The 22,979-nt window shown below is 41.8% G+C and overlaps 1 protein-coding gene across 7 annotated transcripts in view; it reads right to left on the bottom strand.

Moving 5' to 3' along the window:
• Window positions 1-12,911: 12,911 nt before the first annotated feature.
• Window positions 12,912-22,979, bottom strand: part of cep112 (centrosomal protein 112) — a 399,081-nt gene continuing 389,013 nt past the window's right edge. For all 7 annotated transcript variants that reach the window (XM_069929793.1, XM_069929789.1, XM_069929788.1 and 4 more), the window contains 2 exons: window positions 16,041-16,105; window positions 12,912-13,303 (listed from right to left, as the gene is read on the bottom strand). In XM_069929793.1, coding sequence (XP_069785894.1) covers window positions 13,300-13,303; window positions 16,041-16,105 — 69 coding nt within the window. In that variant the 3' untranslated portion in view covers window positions 12,912-13,299. The remainder of the gene's footprint in view (window positions 13,304-16,040; window positions 16,106-22,979) is intronic.

Genomic DNA, 22,979 nt, shown 5'->3' with positions numbered 1-22,979 from the left:
TCCAAATTTTTTCAACCTCGCTCAATATAAGATTTTGTCCAATGATATTCCTGCTTTACTTTGTTTAAGGGTGCAACATTAATACAAACTGTTATTATCCTGGGCTGCTCGTATACAAACTCGGAGTGAGGGTGGCTTGTTTTCCTTCTGTGTTCTATGTATCTGATTACATTATATCTTCCTTCCCAGCATCAGCTCAGTCTTCATCCAAATCTTGGGCTTGTTGTCATCTGATTGTAAAAGTACAACCCAACAAAACAGCATTCTCGTCCTCGGTGCAAAAACACACATTCAACCAGACATAACGCACAATCAATACATATGGAGGACAAGAATTCCATCTATACAAATAAATAAATAGATATTGTTTCATGAATATGAGAATCTTAGATGGTTAGTGTGAGCAGTTCCCTTGGTCAGCATTCTCGCTGCCCGAGGGAAGAAGCTGTTCCTCAGCCTGGTGGTGATGGGTCTGATACTCCTATATCTTTTTCCCGATGGGAGCAGCTGAAAGATGCTGTGTGCAGGGTGGAAGGGATCCTCAATGATTTTGTGCGCCCTCTTCAATGATCCTGATAGATAACATTGATGGGGGAGGGAGACACCAGTGATGCTCTCTGCCCCTCTTATCAATCCTGTGGATTGATCTGCGATCCATTTCTCTGCAGCAACCGTCCCACACAAGAGGTACATCTTGGGGGGAAAATTGGTCCCCTGCCAATTCTTTTTTTCCTGATGTTTGTGATCAAGAGCAAAGGTCAGGAAATCAGTTCCAAAATCTGCAAAGCAGAAAAGAGCTGGAGGCTCAGGGAGTGGGGAATTGTGAAGGAAAGAAGAAGGCATACTTATCGTCCTCCCTATAATCTCCACTGCCTTTCATTGACCACATAGCAAACTTGCGCTTCTGAATTGTAGACAGTGGTAAGGTAGCAAATATGGCAGTGCTTGTTGCACCACAAGCTCCCAGAAACACGAGTGAGACAAATGATCAGTTTGTTAGGTTTTTAGGTATTCACGGAGAGGTAAGTGTTGACCAGGTCAACTCTTCTGTTCCTTGTTCAGGGTCAGGAATTCTTCAGATGTGTTCTTGTTGAGGTGATGCTGCTATCTGTGTGCAATTCAGTGATAGCTACTTTGACTGAAGCAAGCATTTTAAACCAGAGGACACAAACAATAATTAAACATGAACTGATGCTTTTAGGAATGTCTTCATTCAGAGATAAGTAAACATCGATAAAGTACTTACAATGCAGTATCAGATCGATCCGCAGTGCTCGTCTGTGAGGTGCCTCTCTGGTACTCCTTCTGTTAACCACATTGATATATTCTTTCAATCATGTGTTCATCGAGCTGATCCTTATAAATGCATCCAAATCACTCACCTCCATATGCATGGTTCAAATCATACCTTCCCATTGACCTCTGGGTGAAGAAGGTTGCCCCACCTTCCCTATTGGATTTTTTTAGGCTTGGGTTTTTTGATTTGAGTTGGGCTAGTTGGTTGTGGGAGACCTAGTGGGGCTTGGAACAGGTGATTTAACATTTTTTTAAAACAAGGCCCTCAGGAGCTCTACTGGCCTCACAAGGTTGAAAACAACTTTCCAATCTGGGCTTAAGTAAAACACAAGAATGCTGGAGGGTCTGGTTCTCCTCTGGACGCTGTGTGACCTGGTGAGTTCCTCCTGCATTCGTGTGTTTTTACGACAATCACAGAGCCTGCAGAATTTTGTATTTCACTCCTTCCAGTTTTGGTCTTTTCTCTCCCAAGACCTCCCCTTTGATATAGCTACCGTGGTTCCTCCAACCTCCTGAAAACTGTGGTTGAAAGAGCTCAACAGTTGTGAGTGTATGCTTAGCTCATTAAAGCGTGCTGATGTTTGATTTCAGAATGTTTCCAATCAGTAAATAACCTGAGAGATTTTAACTGCATAGCATGATTAAAATCAGCCCTATGTGTTCATCCACCATGAAACAAGATGGTATTAAAATTATTTGTGGTGTTTAGAATGGTTTTGTATGTGAAGCTGGCTAGAGTGTTAGAATGATTTTGATGGACTGAATGGCCTTCCTTGACCTTGAGCATTCTTCTTTCCCAGGGATCCAATTCTAACATGAACCATCCACTATTCTTACATTTAAGATTGTACAGGTAAGGAGCAGGGAAAGGCCATTCAGCCCACCACACCCATACTGGCCAGTGGGCACACATCTATATTAATCCCATCTTCAGGCACTAGCCATAGTCTTCTCGGCCCGCACAATTCAGCGCTGATCCAAGCACATTAAATGCTGCAAGCAACTCTGCCTCCAACATTCCAGGTACTCACCACTCTGGGTGAAAAAGGTCATCCACAGATCCTCTCTCAATCTCTTTTGCATGACCTTGTCTGTGTCCTCTAGTTTTATTGATCTCTGATATGGGAAAAAAAGTTTCCTGCAGTCTACCCTATCTATACCCCTGATAATTATATATAGTTCAATCATGTCTCCACATAACCTCCCCTCCTCCAGTCTCTCCACAGAACTGAATGTCTCTATCCCAGGTAATGTCCTGGTGTATCTCTTCTGCACTTTTGCATTTAGACTGCAGACCTTTGGAGGATGTACTGTCAGTGGCTGCAGTCATGAGCCACTTGCTCTGTTCCCGATTCCCATGAACCACGATCGTTCTGCTCTGCGTCTTGGAGCTCTTGGACAACTCAGTTTGAGAATTCACCCTTCTGAGGTCTCAGGAGCTCTAAGCTTTATTTATTTTTGACCGCTCTATTCATAATACTTCAAAGTTGTTCAACCTTGAATCTTTTTTGTATTTTTTAAAATGCTTAATCAGTCAAATTTAAAGGTGAAGGTGCAGTTACCAAATGACAGAACAGATTATTGTGCAAAGCTCAGTCCTGTTGGGTTTGACTTTTATTCAATTGGATTGCTTTGGGAAGCCAAAGCCATTAGTTTGTTCTGGTCCATCTAAGGCATGGTAAGAGTCTAATGATGAGATGGGTATCTTCCCATCCTGAGAACTTTGACTGCACCTGCTCCAAGGCACCTACTGGCTGGCCAAATCACCCACCTCTTCCAGGCAGTAAAAACACAACGCTGGAGAAACTCAGCTAGTAAAACAGTGTACTTTACATAGCAAAGATAAAGATACATAACCAATGTTTCGGGCTTGAGCCTTTCATCAGGATATCTTTTATAGCAAAGATAAATATACATAACCAATGCCTTGATGAAGGGCTCAAGCCCGAAACACTAGTTATGTACTGTTATCTTTGCTATATTATGTACACTGATCTGCTGAGTTTCTCCAGCATTGTGTTTTTACTTCAACCATGGTGTCTGCAGAATTTTGTGTTGTATTTCTTCCAGACAGGAAGTCTTCAACTTTGGAATCAAGTCTATAAAATACCTTCTCTTGAAGTTTTCAATTCCATTTCTCTTATGGTCTAGAGGTGTAGAAAATACTGAGGCATAAGAGTGTGAGATAAATGAGCACAGCAAGCTTCCATAAACAGTAATTGATAATGACCTGAGTGATATTGATCGAAAGATAAATACTGGTTAAGATGATATATTAAAAAAACATTTGCTCTTTGGAATAGTGCCAAGGGATCTTTTACATTGTCCTGAGAGGGAAGATAGCACTCCTGCTTACTATTTCATTTGAGTGATGGCATCTCCAACAGTATGGGACCAAAATGCTGGTTTCAATTCTCTGTAATGTGACCTGAACATGGAACATATTGTCTCAGATCATTCCCTGTCAGAAAAAAAAAGGCGTTGTGCATGGTTGCAGTGGCTGTCCGGTTCAAAACAAAAGGTATAATCTCTAGTTCTGCCCCTCTTGTCCATGATCGTAAAACACTGATAAATGCAAAGAACACTAAAAACTGTAGGTTAAGCAAGCAGAGGATCAGATCAAGAAGGTACTATACAAATATGACTTAAAGTGTCCTGTAACCGAGTATACAATCCCAAAATATTTATATACTTTTATTCTGAATTATATCTTTATGTATATATGTGATTATTATGTCCTGTGTATTGTGTGTATGTGTGGGCACTGTGGTCTGGCGAAACACTGTTTTCTTGAGTTGTATATGAACACATAGATAATTACTCAGAGGGTCTTGAATCTATGGAACTTGTTGCCATAGGCAGCTGTGTAAGCGAGATCATTGGGTGTATTTAAGGCAGAGATTGACAAGTATTTGATTAGTCAGGGCTCTAAAGGTTATGAGAAAACGCTGGGCGGGGGCGGGGTGGGTGGTAAGGCTGAGTGGGTGGATGAACCAGCTCATGATTAGAATGGTGGAGCAGACTTGATGGGCCAAATTCTGCTCCTATATCTTGTGATCTTGTAATGAACTTGATAAACTTGTTGAGATACAAAGGTATAACTACAACATGAACAGAAATATCAACTGCCAAGTTGACCTGGAACCAATTGATTTCTGTGTGATGTCAGCTTCCTGAAGCAATCTGTTGTCCTGGGAGCTGCTGACAGCCACCACCCTTACAGCTTGCTTTGTTGGCTGTGGCCACGAGAGGATGTTTGAGGTCCTGCAATCCACCTGGTGCATCAAATGTAGCATGGGTCTAGGGACAGGATTTCCTCACCAGGAGACGGCACACTTTCTCATTGGCTCACCCAAATGTCAACAGATGTGTTTGGGCCACTCTTCACATATCTGTATATCATCAGTGAAAAGGTGTTTCCTTCTTGCAAGAACCTTGTGGAGGTAGAAGTGTGCAGTAGACACTGAGGAGTGCCCTCTTCTCTGTAGGATGAACTTATTTTCCAATCCAGCCAACATCCTGGCAAATCTCTTCTGCACCCTCTCCATAGCTTCTACATTGTTCCTGTGACCAGAACTGAACACAATACTCTGTGTGGTCTCACTTGAGATTTAGAGATCTGCAAAAGTACCTTGTGTAAGACTCTTGAACTCAATCGCCTGATTAATGAAGTCAAGCATACCATAGGCCTTCTTAACTGTCCTATCAACCTGCGCAGCAACTTTAAGAGATCTATGGATTTGGACTCCAAGATCTCTCTGTTCTTCTACATTGTTAAGCATGCTACCATTAACCATGTACTCTGCCTTCGTTTGACCTACCAAAATGCATCAACTCACACTTATCTGGATCTGACACTTTTCTGCCATCTCTACATCCTGTTGTAACCTACCACAGCCTTCAACACTGTCCACAACACCTTCAAACATTTGTGTCATCTGCAAACTTACTGACCTATTTCTCTACTTCGTCTAGGTCATTTATAAAAATCACTAAGAACAGGGGTCACAGAACAGATGTCCGCAGAACTCACTAGTCACTGAACAAAATAAAAAGAAACTAAATCCTGGAAAAAAATTATTTTCCTACCTAACGCTTTCTTTTGTAATATTTTACTTGGTGTTTGGAGATCATTGAGTATCTCAAGTTCCTGTGGATTCTTGATCCCCTTTCCTCCCAGACTGTGACCAGACCTCAGCTGTCTTAAGTTCCAGATTTCCTCTTCCAGATTTCACTCCTCTTCTAAATTACAGTTTAAAGTGTATCTCATTGAACAAGGTTTTGGTCAATTGCCCTAAGCTTCCTAAACAGTCTGGTGTCAAATGTTACCCTTTTATGTTCCTGGGTCACATCCTGGAACATTTTACCACATTGAAGTTCTATACAAATACTGGCTGTTGTTTTCAATGGGTTGAAATTTTTCAGCCAGATTCTGTGGCCCAAGCAGGTTGGTTGTCTTGCTTCAAGGTTTCAAGGGATGGTTGGGCCAGTTTGGAGCTCAGTTCATTCATTGACAACATTTCTGTAGATCCAAAACCAGACTGCAAATTCAACAGCAATAGTCCTTTCAAGTTATAAAGCTGCTATGGAAAGATGAGGCATGAAGATGTATGAGATGTATCAAGTTTGAGTGATGGTTTTAACAACTGCCTCTCGAGACCAAGTATCTTTTCCTATTGGACTGACAACATCGAACACTATGTTCCTTCAAACCTGTTACTTGTGTTCCATAATTTTGCCTGATTTTCACATGAAATCAATGCAGACATTATGATAAAGTCAAAAGTTATAAAATGACCCTGGAATAAACTGCAGCCACCTCTCTATACTGCAATGTGAATTGCACAGGCCAGATTCAACTGCAGCCATATTGTATGAACTAATAGGAATGGGATACATGTAACATATAAAAGCTATCCAATGTGATCGGTGTTTGGCTCACTCACATTATCTTTCCATGACTGTTATTTTTAGTTGTGCTAGCAAGCTACAAAGGAGTTGTTCCATTGTTTCTCAAGGAAAGCATGAAGTGCTATCAGCTCCCTACTTATTAATGCATAGTGAGAGAGGGGGGATTGATTCCTGCCTAACCAGCATCAAGCCTCCTTGATGTGATTAGCTAAACCTTTTTTTGTGACCAACTTGGTCTTTTTGTTTATTTGTCTTTCTCATTACAGGCCTTAAGGATCAAGAGATGTTTGGTGACTTGTTTGCAACTTGTTTCCCACGCTTCATAAGGAGTTATCTGAACAGAAACTTCCACACTTTTTCAGTCGGGTTTTCTTACATTAATGGCATGTTTTCACTTTGACTGAGGGATAGCAGGATAATTATCCCAGTGGTTCTCAACATTTTTATTCCACTCACCACCTTAAGTAATTCCTTGCTAACCACAGAGCCCCTATGGCATCCCATGCTAAGGGGTGGCCAAACTTGCTTAATGTAAGAGCCACATATGATAAATTCAGATATCTGAGAGCTAAAAGACATGGAAATATATTACATACATGAGTTTACTCTTACATTCACATTTTGTTACAATAAATTTTATATTAAGAAATACATGTATGTAATAATATTCATTCTTGTATGTAGTTTTGAAATTGCTAATCTGTTCTAGTTTCAATAATCAAAAAGTACATGTACTCGTGTAATAGTCAAATTTTTGGGACCAATTTTTAGGGTAAAATTTGGGGGATCAACTATTACACACATACTACTTTTGGCCGCTATAAATACCTGCATCGTTGGCAGCTCTGGGAGCTCAGATGGGTGGAGGCTGGGGCCTAGGTGAGAGACAGCAGTCAGGGTGTCAGGAGCTCAGATGGAGGGCGGTCTGGATCACATTTGCACTCCGGTAATTCCACTGCCCGCAACACAGCTGCACATGCCAGTAACCCAATCGCAAGTTACGCCCACTAACACTACACAGCAACGTACTTCTGCAAGCTGCGCATTCATATCAATGTGGCTTGCGAGCTGCAGTTTGGCCACCTTGTCATAGATGCTCTGTGGTTAGTAAGGGATTACTTAAGGTGGTCTGTAGGTAGGGGGGGTGGGGGGAATAAAAAGGTTGAGAACCACTGATTTATCCCTTTGTGATGATGGGTGAGAGTGTGTGGCATGCATACATTTCGTTTTGATACTTGACAAATCTAAATGAGGTAGTGAAGGCAATCAGAAATTATTTATGGGAGACCTGGGCAAGTGCAAGAGCAAAACCGTGCATTTATATCATGGCATTAGTACAGTGAAACTTTCCAAGATGCATGGCACCAACTTATACTTGCTTCACAAATATTACCAGTCTAAATCTGACACAGAGACACCAAAAGAATGTTCAAGTGGATGAGTAAGATGGCATTCATGTGAGTGATCAAAGAGGTAAGTAGTGGGTCTGAGGGGTTCAGCAGAAGGTTGGGGGGGCTGGGTGTCCAGAGTTTAGAGCTAGTAGCTGAAAGCAAAACCACAACGAACACTTCAGAACCGCAGTCAGTGATAAATTCTCAGCTTCAGTCAGGGGGTCAGTGATTACACGTAAAATGTAATCTCCTCCCCACATCCTGGAACTGTCCTGGTGTGCGCGATGAATCAAGCCAACAGCACAGCACTACGTGAATGATGAAATTCAGCAGTACCTTCACTGTGCTGGTTTTCATTTTCTGAGGAAAAGTGTTTGAAGATCAAACCTGGCACACATTTTGCCAGGCAGAAATGATCTCCGCTCTCCTGCATGCTTCTAAGGCATGGTCTCTCCACAGAAGGCACCCCAAGGAACAAGAAGGATAGAGTCACTACAATATTCCACATTTACTGGCAGCATAATCAATTCTAAGTCAACATCATCTTTCAGGCTTGCAGCCATAAATAAGTTCAGTCTGCTCACTAGAAAGGCCACACATTTTGCATGCCTGACACCAGATTTCCAAAATGCTCTCTGTTCCGATTTTGGACACAGGAAGAGATGACCAGGTATACAATATTCTTAAGACATCCTTGAAACCGTAGAACATTACAGCACAGAAACAGGCCCTTTCAGCCCTTCTGGTCTGTGCCAATCCATTTTCTGCCTCATCCCACTAACCTGCACCCAGTCCATAGCCCTTCACACCTTTCCCATCCATGCATCTGGTAATCCCAGGTTGTCTCCCATGCAAGTACTGACCAGGCCTGAGCCTGCTTCGCTTCCAAGATCAGATGAGATCGGGCATTTTCAGGCTAATATGTCCACTAGATGGGGATCCTTGGCCCACAAGTGCTTAGTGGCAAAGGAGCATCGGGGATACGACTGAGGAGCTCGAGTAAATGCAAAGTGTGCATACGAAGTTCAACGGAATCACCTCTCAAACCCCATCATCCTTTTCCTGGCCAACCTATGGGAGAGGCTACAGATCCTCATCAGCCACCTTGGAGCTCACAGAACCCGTGTGGAAGCAAGTTATTGTCGACCCCAGGCTGTGACAAATAGGAATTTAATAATGTGATGATACAAGAATTTAGCTATTCCTTTAATGTATGCCTTTTAAAATGAATGGCAAATCTTGGAGTTTGAATCTACTGCAGGTTTCTTGAAGCAATGTATTTTTAAATTAATCTTCAATTGGGAAAGGATTTTTAATGGAAACCAGCTTGTCAGAGATGCTGAGCTCCCTGTGAGAGTTTAATAGGCCCAACTAATAGTTGGTGATTTTGAAGAGAAACATTGACCAGGCGTTGTGCGCTTATCAGCACATCGTAGACCTCCATGACTGCGCATTGCAGCGTGGAGGAATGTAATGTGCTAGGGGTTAAATGTCAACACATCAACCCTCCCTGGACGCACCTTGGTCCTTCAGCTTTGTGTTAGCCATAGCCAGAGGGAAATAAAGATGTTTCATTTGTTTAATTTATTTCAATTAATAATGTTTTCAATTAATTATTTGTTAAATTGATTTGAAAATAAATATTTTCTTATATTTAAAAAAATAACTATTTCTTAGATTATTTCCAATGTTTCTGATGATAAGAGGGTTCTATTGTTGCTTAGATCCTTGAGGCCACTGATGGGTAATAACCCCCACCAAGTAAAATCAATCAACAGCAGCTTTCTCCATTGGATTCATTGATTCAGAGTGCAACATCCTTGAACATATGGGACCACTGCAGCTGACCTCCAATCAGAAGTTCCAGAGGATTTGATTGGCAGCTCAGTAAGGGCCTAGATTGGAAGGCTGTGAGTGACAGTCTATCTGTAAAAGATCATATGGCCATGATGTTGAAGAGCTGGGTTGGAGGAGAATGATCTCCTTGGTATCTGAGCATTTTTAATACTTACCCCTCAAGCAACTTAAATGAAACAGAATATCCGATCATTTTCTTATTCTTATTTGTGGAAGCTTTCCACAAATAAATTGGCCTCTGTAACAGCAGTGAAAATACTTCAGAACTATCTCAGGCCAAGAAAAAAATTGAAAGGAGCCCTGGAAAGATGCATCTTTCTTGCAAGCAAGGGGACACTCCTGAGACCATATAAGATAGGACTGTGTAGATTTCCAAAATTCCAAACCATTGTTTAAAAATAGTTTGTGTTTATAATTTTTTGAGGGACGCAGCCATCCTGTCTTCTGTACAGGAATGGAATCATGCCATTGGGAGCCAATCTGTGAAAACACTGCTGATGCCTGGTGACCTTTGAGTTCACAAATAGTGATCGTGCTACAAGAAACCCTGCATTTATATTGCTCCTTCCATGTTACAAAAAAATCCCACAGGAATATAATCAGTTAGAATTGGTCATTGGAGCACAAAGGATCATTGACCTTGGTGAGGTAGATTTTCAGGAACAGGTAGTATTGGACATGGTCTTGGCTCCCAAGATGAACTGAAGAAAACAGCAGATGTGCAAGAGTACAGAGAGGGTGGTCTGCCCCTACAGACAGTTGAATGAAAGTGAGAATGACCACTGTTACCACATGGATGTAGGAAACAGAATCCATTGCTGCACTCACCATGGAGACTGCTCCACCAAATGATAAAACAAATGCTTTAGCATGAGAGAGACACCAGGCAGATTGGCAGCTGTAATATTGGCAGTCCTGCCTCCTGAAACCTCGAACAAACATTTCACACACAGATTTCATTAATTGCGGGAAAGAGGGATGAATTAGCTAAGGTGTTCCTTCCAGTAACTAGTAGTCTTGGAAACGCCAACTGAGGGAGAATATTCATGGACCACCTCACCTGGCTTGACATTTTAAAATTCAGCTTGTTCCTTCCATGTGGTAAGACATACAGGGTATGTGGAAGAGGGGCAGGAGTTCAAGTAAAGACAATCTTTGTTCCAGCAACTCCAAGTGCTTCAATGGAACAAACAATTCATAACAAGAGGCTCCAGGGAACAAAGCACGTCATCTGCTATCTCAGTCATGTTGGCCTTCTCCACCTTAACCAACATTGAAGTGAACCCTCTCCTGTTACTTCCTCAGGCTTTTCAGTTCCAATCAACCTCTGATATCCACTCTTCACAACCAGGGTGAACTCATCCTCAGAAGCTGTAATGTGGAGATGACACTTGGAGACAGAGTTCCAAGCCTCAACATTGGTTATGTATCTTTATCTTTGGTACTTAAGCAGCATGGTTGGCATAGTGGCTAGCACAACGCCTTTACAGCGCTAGTGATGGAGACCAGACTTGGGATGGAATCCCACACCATCTGTAAGGAGTTTGTACATTCTCCCCGTGTCTGTGTGGGTTTTCTCCAGGGGCTCCAGTTTCTTCCCACCCTTCAAAACGTACTGGGTTTTAGGTTAATGGGGTGTAAAATGGGTGCATGGACTCGTAGGGTTGAATTAATCACAGTGCTGTATGTCTAATTTTAATTTTTTTAAAATTACACTGTTTGACCTGCTGAGTATCTCCAGCATGGTGTTTTTACTCTCTCTGAGCTCTGTCATGGATATGATTTACCAGCCTGACAAGCGGGAAAGATTCACAAAACCTCCTTGAAAAAAATATGCAACATCATTTCTGACTCTCGAGAATCTCTGGCCCTTGATTGTTCAAAGCAGAGAAAGGATATTTGGGATCATTCCATGCATTGGGAGTGCCCAGGAGCCCAATGTATACAGGGAAATGAATGCATCATCTCACAAAATATCCACCTCCAGTTACGCTACGCCACACTTGTGGTGAAGTCTGCAGTTCCCGCAATGGCCTCACCATTTACTTCAAGTAACAGTTGAAGCAGAGTAGGGGGAACTCTTTCTTGTTCCTTTGAGATCGCCCAAGTCAAAAAAGACATCTGGAATATCCAATAAAATCTAACTCTTGCAAAACACTATCCCTGTATTTGTTCATGTTAGGTTCAGCACCAATGTACTTGGTCATACATTCAAAGCTTTGGTTACAAGTTTTTACCCTAATTTATTAATGCTTTCCTAGATTCACATCATCCCATCTTCATCCCTCAACCCTCCCAGCTCCACCTGTCAATGACAGCCTGCATTCTTTTGGCAAAGGCACCCAGCTCTTTCTATCCTCTTGCACTATAGATGCCTTCCACACTTGGGGCTTGGGCTCTAAAATTCTCTTCAAAAGAGAGGATGCTGTGGTTACCACTCACTTTTGAATCCATCTCCTTGGATCTGTTTCTGGTTAAATCTTTTAACTCCTGTGCCTCTGCTTTGCATCTGTTTTTGCCTCTTGGGATATTCAATAAAGACGTTAGATAAAAAAAAAGTTGAATTACTTGCATGGAATGGACCGTGATTTCAATATTGTTTAAAGGAATCTGTCAGAGATATACACAAGGAATGCTTGGAATTCTCCTCTTTAAGGGGTATTTACCAGCACCACCAAATTACTGCCAGAATCATTACAAATCTTAAATTATAGTTCAGATCAGCTACCTCACTATAAACTGTGGAGACCAAATGGTACCACCTTTGTGTTATATTTCCTTCTGAAATTTCAAACCAAAGGAATTAATTTCAACATGCAATTAGGACTATATTTCACTTACAGCATAAATACAGGAGCAGAATCGGGCCAGGATCCCTTCACCTTCTGGGCTATGAGATCAGCATGGTGTGGGATATTCACAGCAACTGTGTTGGCTGCTTAAGCCCTCAAATTAGATAAACCTTAAATGCTTCTATGAATGTAGCCCTTTCCTTCCTCACAGCTGGGCCAACATCCTGAAAATTCCCTACATAGCACTACACTATCTCATGGTCACTAACCTTGCAGAACTACTTGGGTCACCCAGCCTCAACCTGTTCCTTTATCTGCTTGTCTATCATTTTAGTTCCTTCAATTCTTAAAATTTAAATAATAAATTGCTGTGCAGTATAAGAGGTAAAAAGGACTGACTGTTTTGAGTTTGAGATTCCAAAATGGGGTCAAGATCAGGCTAATAAATGAAATTCCAGGTGGCCTGGCCTATAAAATGGTGGTCCAGACTAATAAATGGTGGCCTGTCATAGAAAATGTCAAAGGTCTTCATCTTTATGAATAAATGGCTGTCATTTTTTTTAAGATAATACAGTACATTATTATTCAGACAGTATCTGGGAAGCAAATCAATTTAATTATGGCAGAGCTCCTTAAAAATGTCGTTCAACATCATGAAAAAACATGCATAAAATAGATACTTTAATAATAAAAATCATTGGGGGGGGGAAAAAAACAAAATGATGTACAATACAAAGCATAATTTAAAACTTTGTTCATGAATGCACAAGAACCAGAAATAATAGCAAAATACTGACAATGTACAGACATTAATAGTTTACCGTAAATTTAAAAAATGTGCAAAAAATAGAAATGAAAAATGACTAAACGAAAGCAAAAACTCAGACAGAAACCAAAAGCCAAAAGAAAGATTACTGATATGGCAGCTTCTAATCTCACTGGTTCCACACATAAGATGCTGGTCCTTACACAGTAGCTATTGATAATGCTGAACCCCATTCCGTCCCATATTAGTTGTACTCAAGGCATGAGTGAAGAAAGGAAATCATAAATCATCTGAAATAAAAAATTTCAAATATTGTTTGGGTACAAACAAATCCTCCTTAAATACATTTCTAGGAAAATGCATTAATATAGTCATGATCCATGCACGTACTAAATTCCAACATCCATATTTAAAATGGGGACTACTTATGTAAATATATCCACCTGGCAGAAGTCTGCACTGCTAGACAAGTGCAATGGTAACATTTTATGTTTGCTTTAATAATGGGGATTGACATTATAGGGAGAGGCTTCACAATCAGTCGCTTTCACGTCACAGAACGCCAGTTAGAAAGACTCAACTTTATACATTTTAAATTTAAATATACAATATCATGAGAATGAAGCGTTTCAATTGCTGCACTGAAATGCTTAAACAGAAGTAAAATACACAATGCGAGGATTAAGTGTGGCCATTGCATATCTCATATATTCCGATGTATAGAGCTGGCACTGAGAGAGCTTTTTTTTCATACTTAATCACAGAGCTTGTCTGAAAATGAGTGGATTTCAGAACAAAGATTTTCCCCATATAACTGTCTATGGTATTTTTATTAACCAGCATTTTAAATCATGAAATGATACATCAGAGAGTGAATGAAACTCAGAGGGCAATGAGATCTGAACAATAACTCTTTCAATGAGTCCACAGAGACAGGATGAACCAAATGGTCTCTTTAACTCGTACACACTCCTATCATTTTTATGATTCCTTGGCATTGTGTTCTTGAATAATGTGCAAGGTTTATTAACAATGGTAAATCACATTGCAGGTTCTAAAATACAGCAAATTTGTTTTGCAATGGCTTCGGACTTTGCCTTTAAACAGGAAACCTTTAAGACTCTTTCCACATTCTATGGTTCAATCACTGTTCTGTGACTGAATCATGGAAAGGTTAAAATACAGCAGGCATTTGACTTGTACTTGCGCTTTGTAAGAGCAATCAGCTCGTGTAACCAGCCCCTTTTCTCTCCATGTAACTCTACAAATGATTTTCCTTTCTTACTTAATTGATGGGTAAGATATCAAGAACATAAGGTAACTCTCATCTATGACTTTCTTCAGCAAGATGGACCAGTTGTAGGAATATCACCAGCTCAAACTACCCCTCAGACTGACCGGGATATACTGAGGCCTTTCCTTTATCACCAATGGGCTGACATCCACAAAATCCCCAAGCTGGCACCATGGACAGGGCACTATTGGGCCACTCAAGTCTCAACCAAATTACAATGACATAATGCCTTTATTGTAGCAGGCTTCTCAGTGTGTTTCACAGGATTGTTCTCAAATTAAATCTAAAATCAAGCCACTTAGGATGATTTTGTTCAAGGTGATTGACCAAAGCAAACAGAAGGACTGACAGAAGGAAACATTCCTTTATGGGGGCAGCAATCTGGAATGCACTGCCTGTGTGGATTATAGGAACACAACCAACAGTCCTTTTAAAAGAGAATTGGATAAATTGAAAGGAAAACACTTACAGGCCTCTGGGGAAGCAGCAAACAAGCAGGACTAATTGGACTACTCTTTCAAGGAGCCATCTCTGGCATGCTGGGTGAGATGATACCCTTCTCTGCTTTATGATTTTTAGATGGAGATTTTAGGATGGATGACTCAAGAGAAAAGTCACAACAAATTACAGTGGAGTGGGAAGCACGTGGTTCTGACCGTCATAATAAGCAAGCAATCTGGTGACCCTTGCTATTTAACTTCCTTTCATAAGTGGCCGTCTGGAGAAGAGTCAATGGCCGTGGAATCAGAGGCTGATGGTGTCTTTAGCAAGTGCCCTCACAACAGGGAGGAAGAGTTTCACGTTCCTCAGATCCACAAAACCCTCATTTCATCTGGAAAAGTTTGTAACTTTAACAATTCCCAAGCCGCCTTCAAAATCTCTTTGCCAGTCAAGGAATCTTAAATATTTAAAGCCTCTGTGCCATCAGTAGCTTCTGGCCTGCAAGCTTCTAAACCTCCTTTACAAAGTTGCTTGTTAGGCATATCAAAGGAATAGCAGGAGTAAGGTTCTGCAAGATTTTCTGGATGGTGACACAAAATGTAATTTTAATGCAAGAGCCTTCATGTGAAGATCAGGAAAGATTTGCTCAAAAATAACTTTCAAAAGGATAGTTTCATCAGGGTACCCTGGAAGCTCAGCGAGTTGATCGAGTGCTTTGTTGAGTCTCGCAGGCTAACAGGGCCCATGGCTGAGCCTCAGTCTATGCCTGGGCTGGTTAATCTCAGCAGGACAGCTTGTTACATGACATGTAATGTTGGCCCCCGATGTTAGGCGGGGTTCCCACTCAAAGAGCTGTACCTACAGAGCCTGTGCATGCCTGCAGAAATTTGGGACGAGCTATGATGCCCCCCATGGTCAAACAGCATTCCATGCTCTCACATTAATAGTAACCACACGGGTGAGGACCTCAGGCTGTTTGGCTTTCTTCCCTACACCACCACCACCACCACCACCACCACCCCCCCACCCCTTTCCCTCTCCCTTCCCCCCCACCAGAAGTACTGTAGTCCAACTCAGTCAGCACCTGCGCTGGGGGAGGGGGAGAAATCCTCCATAAAAATAGTTTTATGGTTCACAGCCACACTTGAATTATGTTGCCATGGTAACAACTCCAGCTACTTTAACTGGTTGCAGACAGCAAGCTGCAGCTCCCACTCTGTGATATTAAAAAGCCAGAAAGGGTGAAGGCATTTGGAAAGTGAGAGGATTAAATTGTCTGCTGTGACCCTCACCTTCTGATCCGATAGGTGTCCAGCTCCTCCTGGAGAACAGATGCTCTCTTCTGAAGCAAAGTTATCTAAGAAAACAAACAAAGGGTAAAATTACTGTTTAATAACCCTAGTACTTTCAAAAGAACAGACAGGTTTCATCAGTTTATTACACCGAAACATAAATATTAAATCTGGCAAGGACAGATCAAAGCCAACGTTCTCCGTGAAACTGATCACCTTCCACACCAGGCTGACGCCCCTCCCCATTTATCCAGAGCAAACGGTAGAGATTAGTGTTTGCAGAGGCAGAGAGAATGCTTATGCTCTGACACCATTAGCAATGAAGCCAGTGTAACATTCATCACTGGAGGCAACAAGCACAAAGAAATCTTCAGGATGCTCATGTTTTAACCGAGTTATGCTAACATTGCTCGGTGAAATGACATTGTCTGAACAGCAAAGGTCTTCCTCAGTTATTAACAGCACAGGGCTCCTAGCTGGTGTTCCTTCTCATCATGTCATCCCAAACCTCTCCCCACCACTCGTTAGTCTAAACTGGTAACCCTAGTGGACGGACACTCTGGTCCAGAACACCACGCAGTCTTTGATGTCCAACCCTGGCCAAACAGCACAGGGCACTTCTTTATCCCTCTCATTATGAGGAAGGTGCTTTTTTCATTCAAGGGATTTCATATGCTGAGACAGCATTTAATCTCCCACCCCTGATTACCCTTGAGAAGATGGTGGTGAGCTTCCAGCAATGATCTCACTGGATGGCGGAGAAGGCTGGATGGGCTGCTCTATCTCCTATTTCTTATGTTCTTGTGTTATGTGTGGGTACAGCAATTTTTTGAGCATTTCTGGACAATTGCATGCAGAATGCATTCACGGGTACAGAAATTAAAATATAAATTTGCTGACATTTTTTCTTCATTGGACATAAAACTTGAGATATTATGAACTGGTCAATAGACATTAAACATTAGGCAGGGGTTGGGTAGAGTGCAGGGAAAGGGAAGGTGTCTGTGGATCCAGGTCAATGGGTGTCCATGTTTCCTTAGACTTTGCTCCAGCTCAGTGATACATTATTACAGAACAGAATCAGGAGAAGGTCTCATATTAAATACAAAATATATTTGCTGTAATGATGTGTGAACAAGGCAACTCTGTCTATCTTTAAAGTCCAAGCAGTCGGTTTGTAGTCATTGTGTATCCACTGCCTTTTTCTACTTGGGATGCTATAACATTGTGAGGTTCATATTTTAACATTTATTTACAGGACGTGAGCATCCTTAATTGATCCTGCCTTCCTCAGCTGTTGCAATCCATCTGGTGAGGAGATTTCTACTATGCTGATGGGTAGGAGGATCCAGGATGAGGAAAAATAAGGGTTGCATGTGATGTCATGTATTTATTCTGACAATAAACTTGAAATCTGATTTAGACCTAGTGACAAGAATGGAATAATAATACACTTCCAAGTTGGGAAGTTATGTGACTGGAAGGGAATTGCTACGAGCCTATTGCTCGTCCTTCATGGTAGGAGAGGTTGAGCGTTTGGGAGTTGCTGTCAGAGTGGTCTCGGTGAGGAATCATTTGTTACAAATGGCAGCCACAAACACATGGTAGAGGAAGAGAATATTTTCTGTGAAGAATGGGTGCCTGGGGACATGGTTCGTCTTGGAATATATCAGGCTTCACGAACTTTAGGGGCATGAGAACAGGACCAGGAGAAGTCTTTATGCACCCTCTCACCTGTTGCCCCATTCAGCAAGGGTGGCATGGTTCATACAACACTATCACTGTGCCAGCAACCTGGGTTCGAATCCGCCACTGTCTGTAAGGAGTTTGTACCTACATGGGTTTTCTCTGGATGTTCCAGTTTTCTCCCACCCTCCAAAATGTACGGGGTTGGTGGGTTAATTGGGTACAATTGGGCTGCATGGGCTTCATCAGCCAGAAGGCTTTCTACTGTGCTATAATCATTAAAATGTAAAATTTAAATGTTCCCTGTTGCTTATCAGCTCAAGTCTGAATGTTATCAATGCCTACTCCTGGAACACTGCCATGGGGAATTCTGACAGCAAGTCCTAAATTGCACCATTGAGCTTTTTGCATGGTTGCTCTCCAATGAGTGGATTACATTTCATTGACTTCAATTTTACTAAGACATCAAGACAGTGATAAAATCTGAAGCTGACTAGGCTGTGGCAAAAATCAGTGGGCAGGATATTGGAGAGTTAGTATCATTTGATGGCTTCTCTCAAAGACACTTTCCATTACTTTCTTGACGATTCAGAACATCTGTCCATTTGTCTTGCTTTCTGGGGGAAGGACACATAGGTAATTTGTTGCATTGCCAAGTAGATACCAGAGATGAACAGTAATGGAATGAGAAGCATGCTGCGTTCTTCAAGATAAATCTTCAACACCATAGCTGGGTAACTGTCTGATCCCGATGCCTTTGGTGCATTTCGTACACTCAGCCTCTTCCTGGTATCACGTGTAGTAAATTAAATTCAAATTGGCCGAGTCTAGTTTCCATGATAGTAAAGATCTCAGGAGGAAGTGGCTGTGCAACAGGTTTTGTGGCATGAGGCACCATGTGATGAAACTGGTGTGCCCATGATATTGATGTGTGCATACCACCAGGACATGCTCTGTTTTTGCTGCTGCCATCAGGGAAGAGGTATCAGCACCGCAAGACTCATACCACCAGGTTCAGGAACAGTTGCCACCCTTCCACCATCAGACTCTTAATCAACAAACTCAATAAGAGACTCATTTAAAGTCTCTTACTTTGCACATTATTTATTATTGAAAATTTATTTTTTGCATTGAACAGTCTTTTTGCACTTCCTTCTTGTTTGTATTTGTCTCTTTTGTGTATGTATCTTTTCTTGAGTACAGTTTTATTGCACAATAAGTAGAAATTCTACCCAGCTCACAGGAAAAAGAATCTCAGGATTGTATGTGATGTCATGTAAGTACTCTGACAATAAATCTGAACTTTGAACTAATGCCACTTGAGTGAAACTGTGTACAAAATGCTTGGGCCTCTAAAACAGATGTTAGCTGGAGGGTCAAGGCTTACCCTGGCATTAGTTGAGTGGCTGGACTTTACATCGGCTGCTGTTGATGAGCATGAGTGACCAGCTTCTTCCAGATAGATACTTTCACTGAGTTTTCTGTTAGTAATTGCCACATTCTCCCACTTTTCCTGCTGGTCCTCAGCTCCTCCCAGAAACCCTATCCATTGTTTCCACAGCAAGACCCTCCAGGCTGTTATGATTCTCTCCCTATTACTGGAAGGCTCTGATCTTCCCTCATTCTGATCATTTGCTGGACAACTCCTTTGCTCCTTATGTCTATCATCTGGACTTCTAAAGGTGTGATACTGGATGAGAAAGGGGTTTGCACAAGTTTCCTGTGCAAGATGCAGTCTCCTGTGCACAAAGCCCTGGGCCATTTGTTCAATTGTATAAAATATCACTGGATGGTGGGCCCTTGCCCTTCTGCTCCTCTGCTTTAAGGCAGGTTTTCATGCATGAGACAATTTCCAGGCTAATGCCTTTAATTGTCACACATCCATGCAGATGAGTTCCTAGTTTTGAGATTTTATTACCAACAATGGCAAATAATGCAGTGTATTTATGAGTTGTTTGTCTTGGTTGAGGTCTTTAATAAAGAGCAGCAGCACAGATGTGATTTCCCCATTCCCCAAATCATTGCCAGGCTGTAAAATATTTAATACACAGAGGCTTATCCAATGTAAACACTCCAGTATGCCGCACAGCTTTGTACAGTAAGGTGAAAAGTGCCTGAAGGTTGTGTAACACAACAGCTGTTGCCTCATTCTGAAGATGAAAGTGCAAGGTAATGGGTCACAATGATGTGACACATTAGGTGATTAGCACATGAAGAACGTTTGTCGGCTCTTGGATTGTACTCTTTGGAGTTCAGAAGAATATGGGGCACCTCATAGAAACATTTTGAATATTGAAAGGCCTGGACAGAGATGTGGCAAAGCTGTTTCCCATGGTACGGGAGTCAAGAACAAGAGGGTACAATGTCAGGATTGAAGGGTGCTCATTTAAAACAGAGAAGGGGAGGAATTTCTTTAGCCGGAGAGTGGTGAAATTCTGAAATTTGCTACCACGGGCAGATGTTGGGTGCATTTAAGGCAGAAATTGATAGGTGTTTGAAGTGTCAGGGTATCAAAGGTTATGGGGTAAAGCAGAGAAGTGGGGCTGAGTGGGAGAATGGTTCGGCTTATGATGGAATGGTGGAGTGAGCTTGATAGGTTGAATGGTTTGCTTCTGCACCTTACGGTCTTATGAACACAAGAATGTGTGCAAAACAAATGCTACTCAGCTCTCTGCTTCTAAGTTGAGATAATGTCTGCCTATAACCTTTTTATTTATTGACTGAAAGCATTGGCTGCCAAAATATCTCATAGTGAAATTAAAAAAAAAGATTTGGGGCTCTAGCGTGATATAAACATAACAGGAATTTGTTTCTCTGGAAGTGATATGTAGGAACAGGTTATCCAGAGTAGGAACAGGTTATCCAGAGTAGGAACAGGTTATCCAGAGTAGGAACAGGTTATCCAGAGTGGGAACAGGTTATCCAGAGTGGTTTATACCTGTTGGTTTTTGTTTCTGTTGCACTGGGAGATCTAAAGTGAGCAGGAAAAGATGATTCAAGGGTGTTACTATGTGGTGAATTTCAATACTTTCTTCCTATCATCAGTTGATAGAGGAAGATATCTGGACCCTTCTCTACAAACAATGACTGGTCAACAACAGAATGTTTTGGAGTAAAAGGGCCAACATGCAGGAAACTCCACAGCTATACTTCAGTGACGGTGGGTGGTTTGCTCAGTATTTACTCCATTACACTATGTGGCCAACCTGTCCTTGGGCATTTTTGCCATGCTGGCATCCCAACACTCTGCATAGAATGCAATAGACAGGAATGATGATGCAAAGTATAATCTCACCAGAGATTAAGGGAAGCGAATGTGAAGCTCCCAAACTCTGTGGTAGCTGCCATTTTCCCCAGAGTCACTGTGGCCCAAATCAGGAGCCCACAGCGCTACAAACGGTCGCTGATCAGGTACCAGGACTCAGTCAAGTGCAGTACACTTATAAGTGTCCCCCATTATCTGCTAACTTTGGGAGGTCTAGTAGAGAAGTGTGCAAATGTATCAAGTTTGAACACCACAAAGTCCCAGGTGCAGTGACAATGGAGTTGGGTCCAGAGCCTCAGTGTACCTGAGAAAAGGGAAGAAAGTCAGCCTTAGTTCTTGATTTTAATCACTGCTTCCTTCTATGAACATGTACATCTGTTGGAAATAGAAAGCTTGGGATTACTGCTCAGAAACTCAACTAAACTAAATGAGTTTGTCATTTATGGATAATTACAGACAATCTGGGAGTGTAGAGATGCAAAGGAATGGTGTTAATGATTAGAAATTATTCACTCTTTATAGATTATTCTGGGATTTGGGCATCACTGTCTAATTGCTCTTGAGAAATGATGTCGAGCTACTTTCTTGAACTGCTGTAGTCCTCCTGGTGAGAGCTGTTGGAAGGGAGTTCCAGCATTCAGACTGGGTGACAATGTTGGAAGGGCAATATTTTTCCAAACCAGAATGGTTTGTGACTTGGAGGGGAACCATGTGCCTGTTGTCCCTGTGCTTCGTGTGGTGGAGACTGCATGTTTGGGAAACACTGATGGAGTAACTTCAACAGTTATGCTGGAGGGAATGAATGGTCAGGGAGGAAGGTGGGATGCCAATTAAGCAGGCCATTTTGTCCTGGATGGCATCAAATTTCTTGAGAGGTGCAGCTGCACACATCCAGAAAGCGAAGAGCACCTCATCACACTCCTGACTCATGTTGAGAGTTGGTTGAAAGCCTGTGAGATTTCAGGATACATGCCACCTGCTGCAGGATACCCAGTTTCTGACCTCCTCTTCAGAATCAGAATTTATTGTTATAAACATGTCACAAAATTCATTGTTTTGTGGCAGCATCATTGTGCAAACTTTGATATAAACCACCTGACAAAATAAATAAAAATAGCACAAGAGAAAGAAAGAAACAAAGTAAGGCAGTGTCTATGGTTTATCGTTCATTCAGTAATCTGATGGAAGCAGGGAAGAAGCGGTCCTTGTGCTGCTGAGTGCTTGTCTTTAGGCTGCTGTACCTTCTTCCCAATGGTAGCAGAGCGAAGAGGGCATAGCTGGGTGCTGGGATCCTTGAGGATAGTGATTGCTTTCTTAAAACAATGCCTCGTAGATATCCTCAGTGGAGTGATGTCGCAGGCCGAGTTAACAATCCTCTGGAATTTTTTCTTGTCCTGAGTGTTGGCACCTCCATACCAGAGAGTGATGAAAGCAGACAGAATGCTCTCCATGGTACACCTGTAGAAGTTTCCGAGAGCCTTTGGTGACATACCGAATCTCCTCAAATTCCTCACAAAGTATAGCTGCTGGCAAGCTTTTTACATGATTGTATCAACATGGAGACTCCAGGACAGATCCTCGAAGATGTTGACACCCAGGAATTTTAAGTTCTTGACCCTGTCCACTGCTGACTCCTCGATGAAGACTAGTTTGTGTTCTCCTGACTTCCTCCTAAAGTCCATAATCATCTCCTTGATTTTGCTAACTTTGAATGCAAGGTTTGCTGTTGTGACACCACTCAACGAGCTGATCTATCTCCCTCCTGCTTCCTTATTACCATCTGTGATTCTCCTCTTGTTGTTACAATACTTGTGCGTGGGCCCAGTTGAGATTCCAGTCAGTAGTGACCCCTGAATGTTGATACTGGAGTAATAAGTGATGGTGATTGAATATCAAAGCATGCCACAAATTGCAGTGATTTACTGCTGGATAGGAAAAATATATCCATTGTTTCCACCCTGCTAACTCTCATTGTGAGAATGACCTGC

This window comes from Narcine bancroftii, chromosome 3 (genome assembly GCF_036971445.1).
Source record: "Narcine bancroftii isolate sNarBan1 chromosome 3, sNarBan1.hap1, whole genome shotgun sequence".
Lineage (NCBI taxonomy): Eukaryota > Metazoa > Chordata > Chondrichthyes > Torpediniformes > Narcinidae > Narcine > Narcine bancroftii.
Note: the sequence above shows the minus strand (reverse complement) of the source record. Positions and strands in the feature narration are given on the sequence as shown.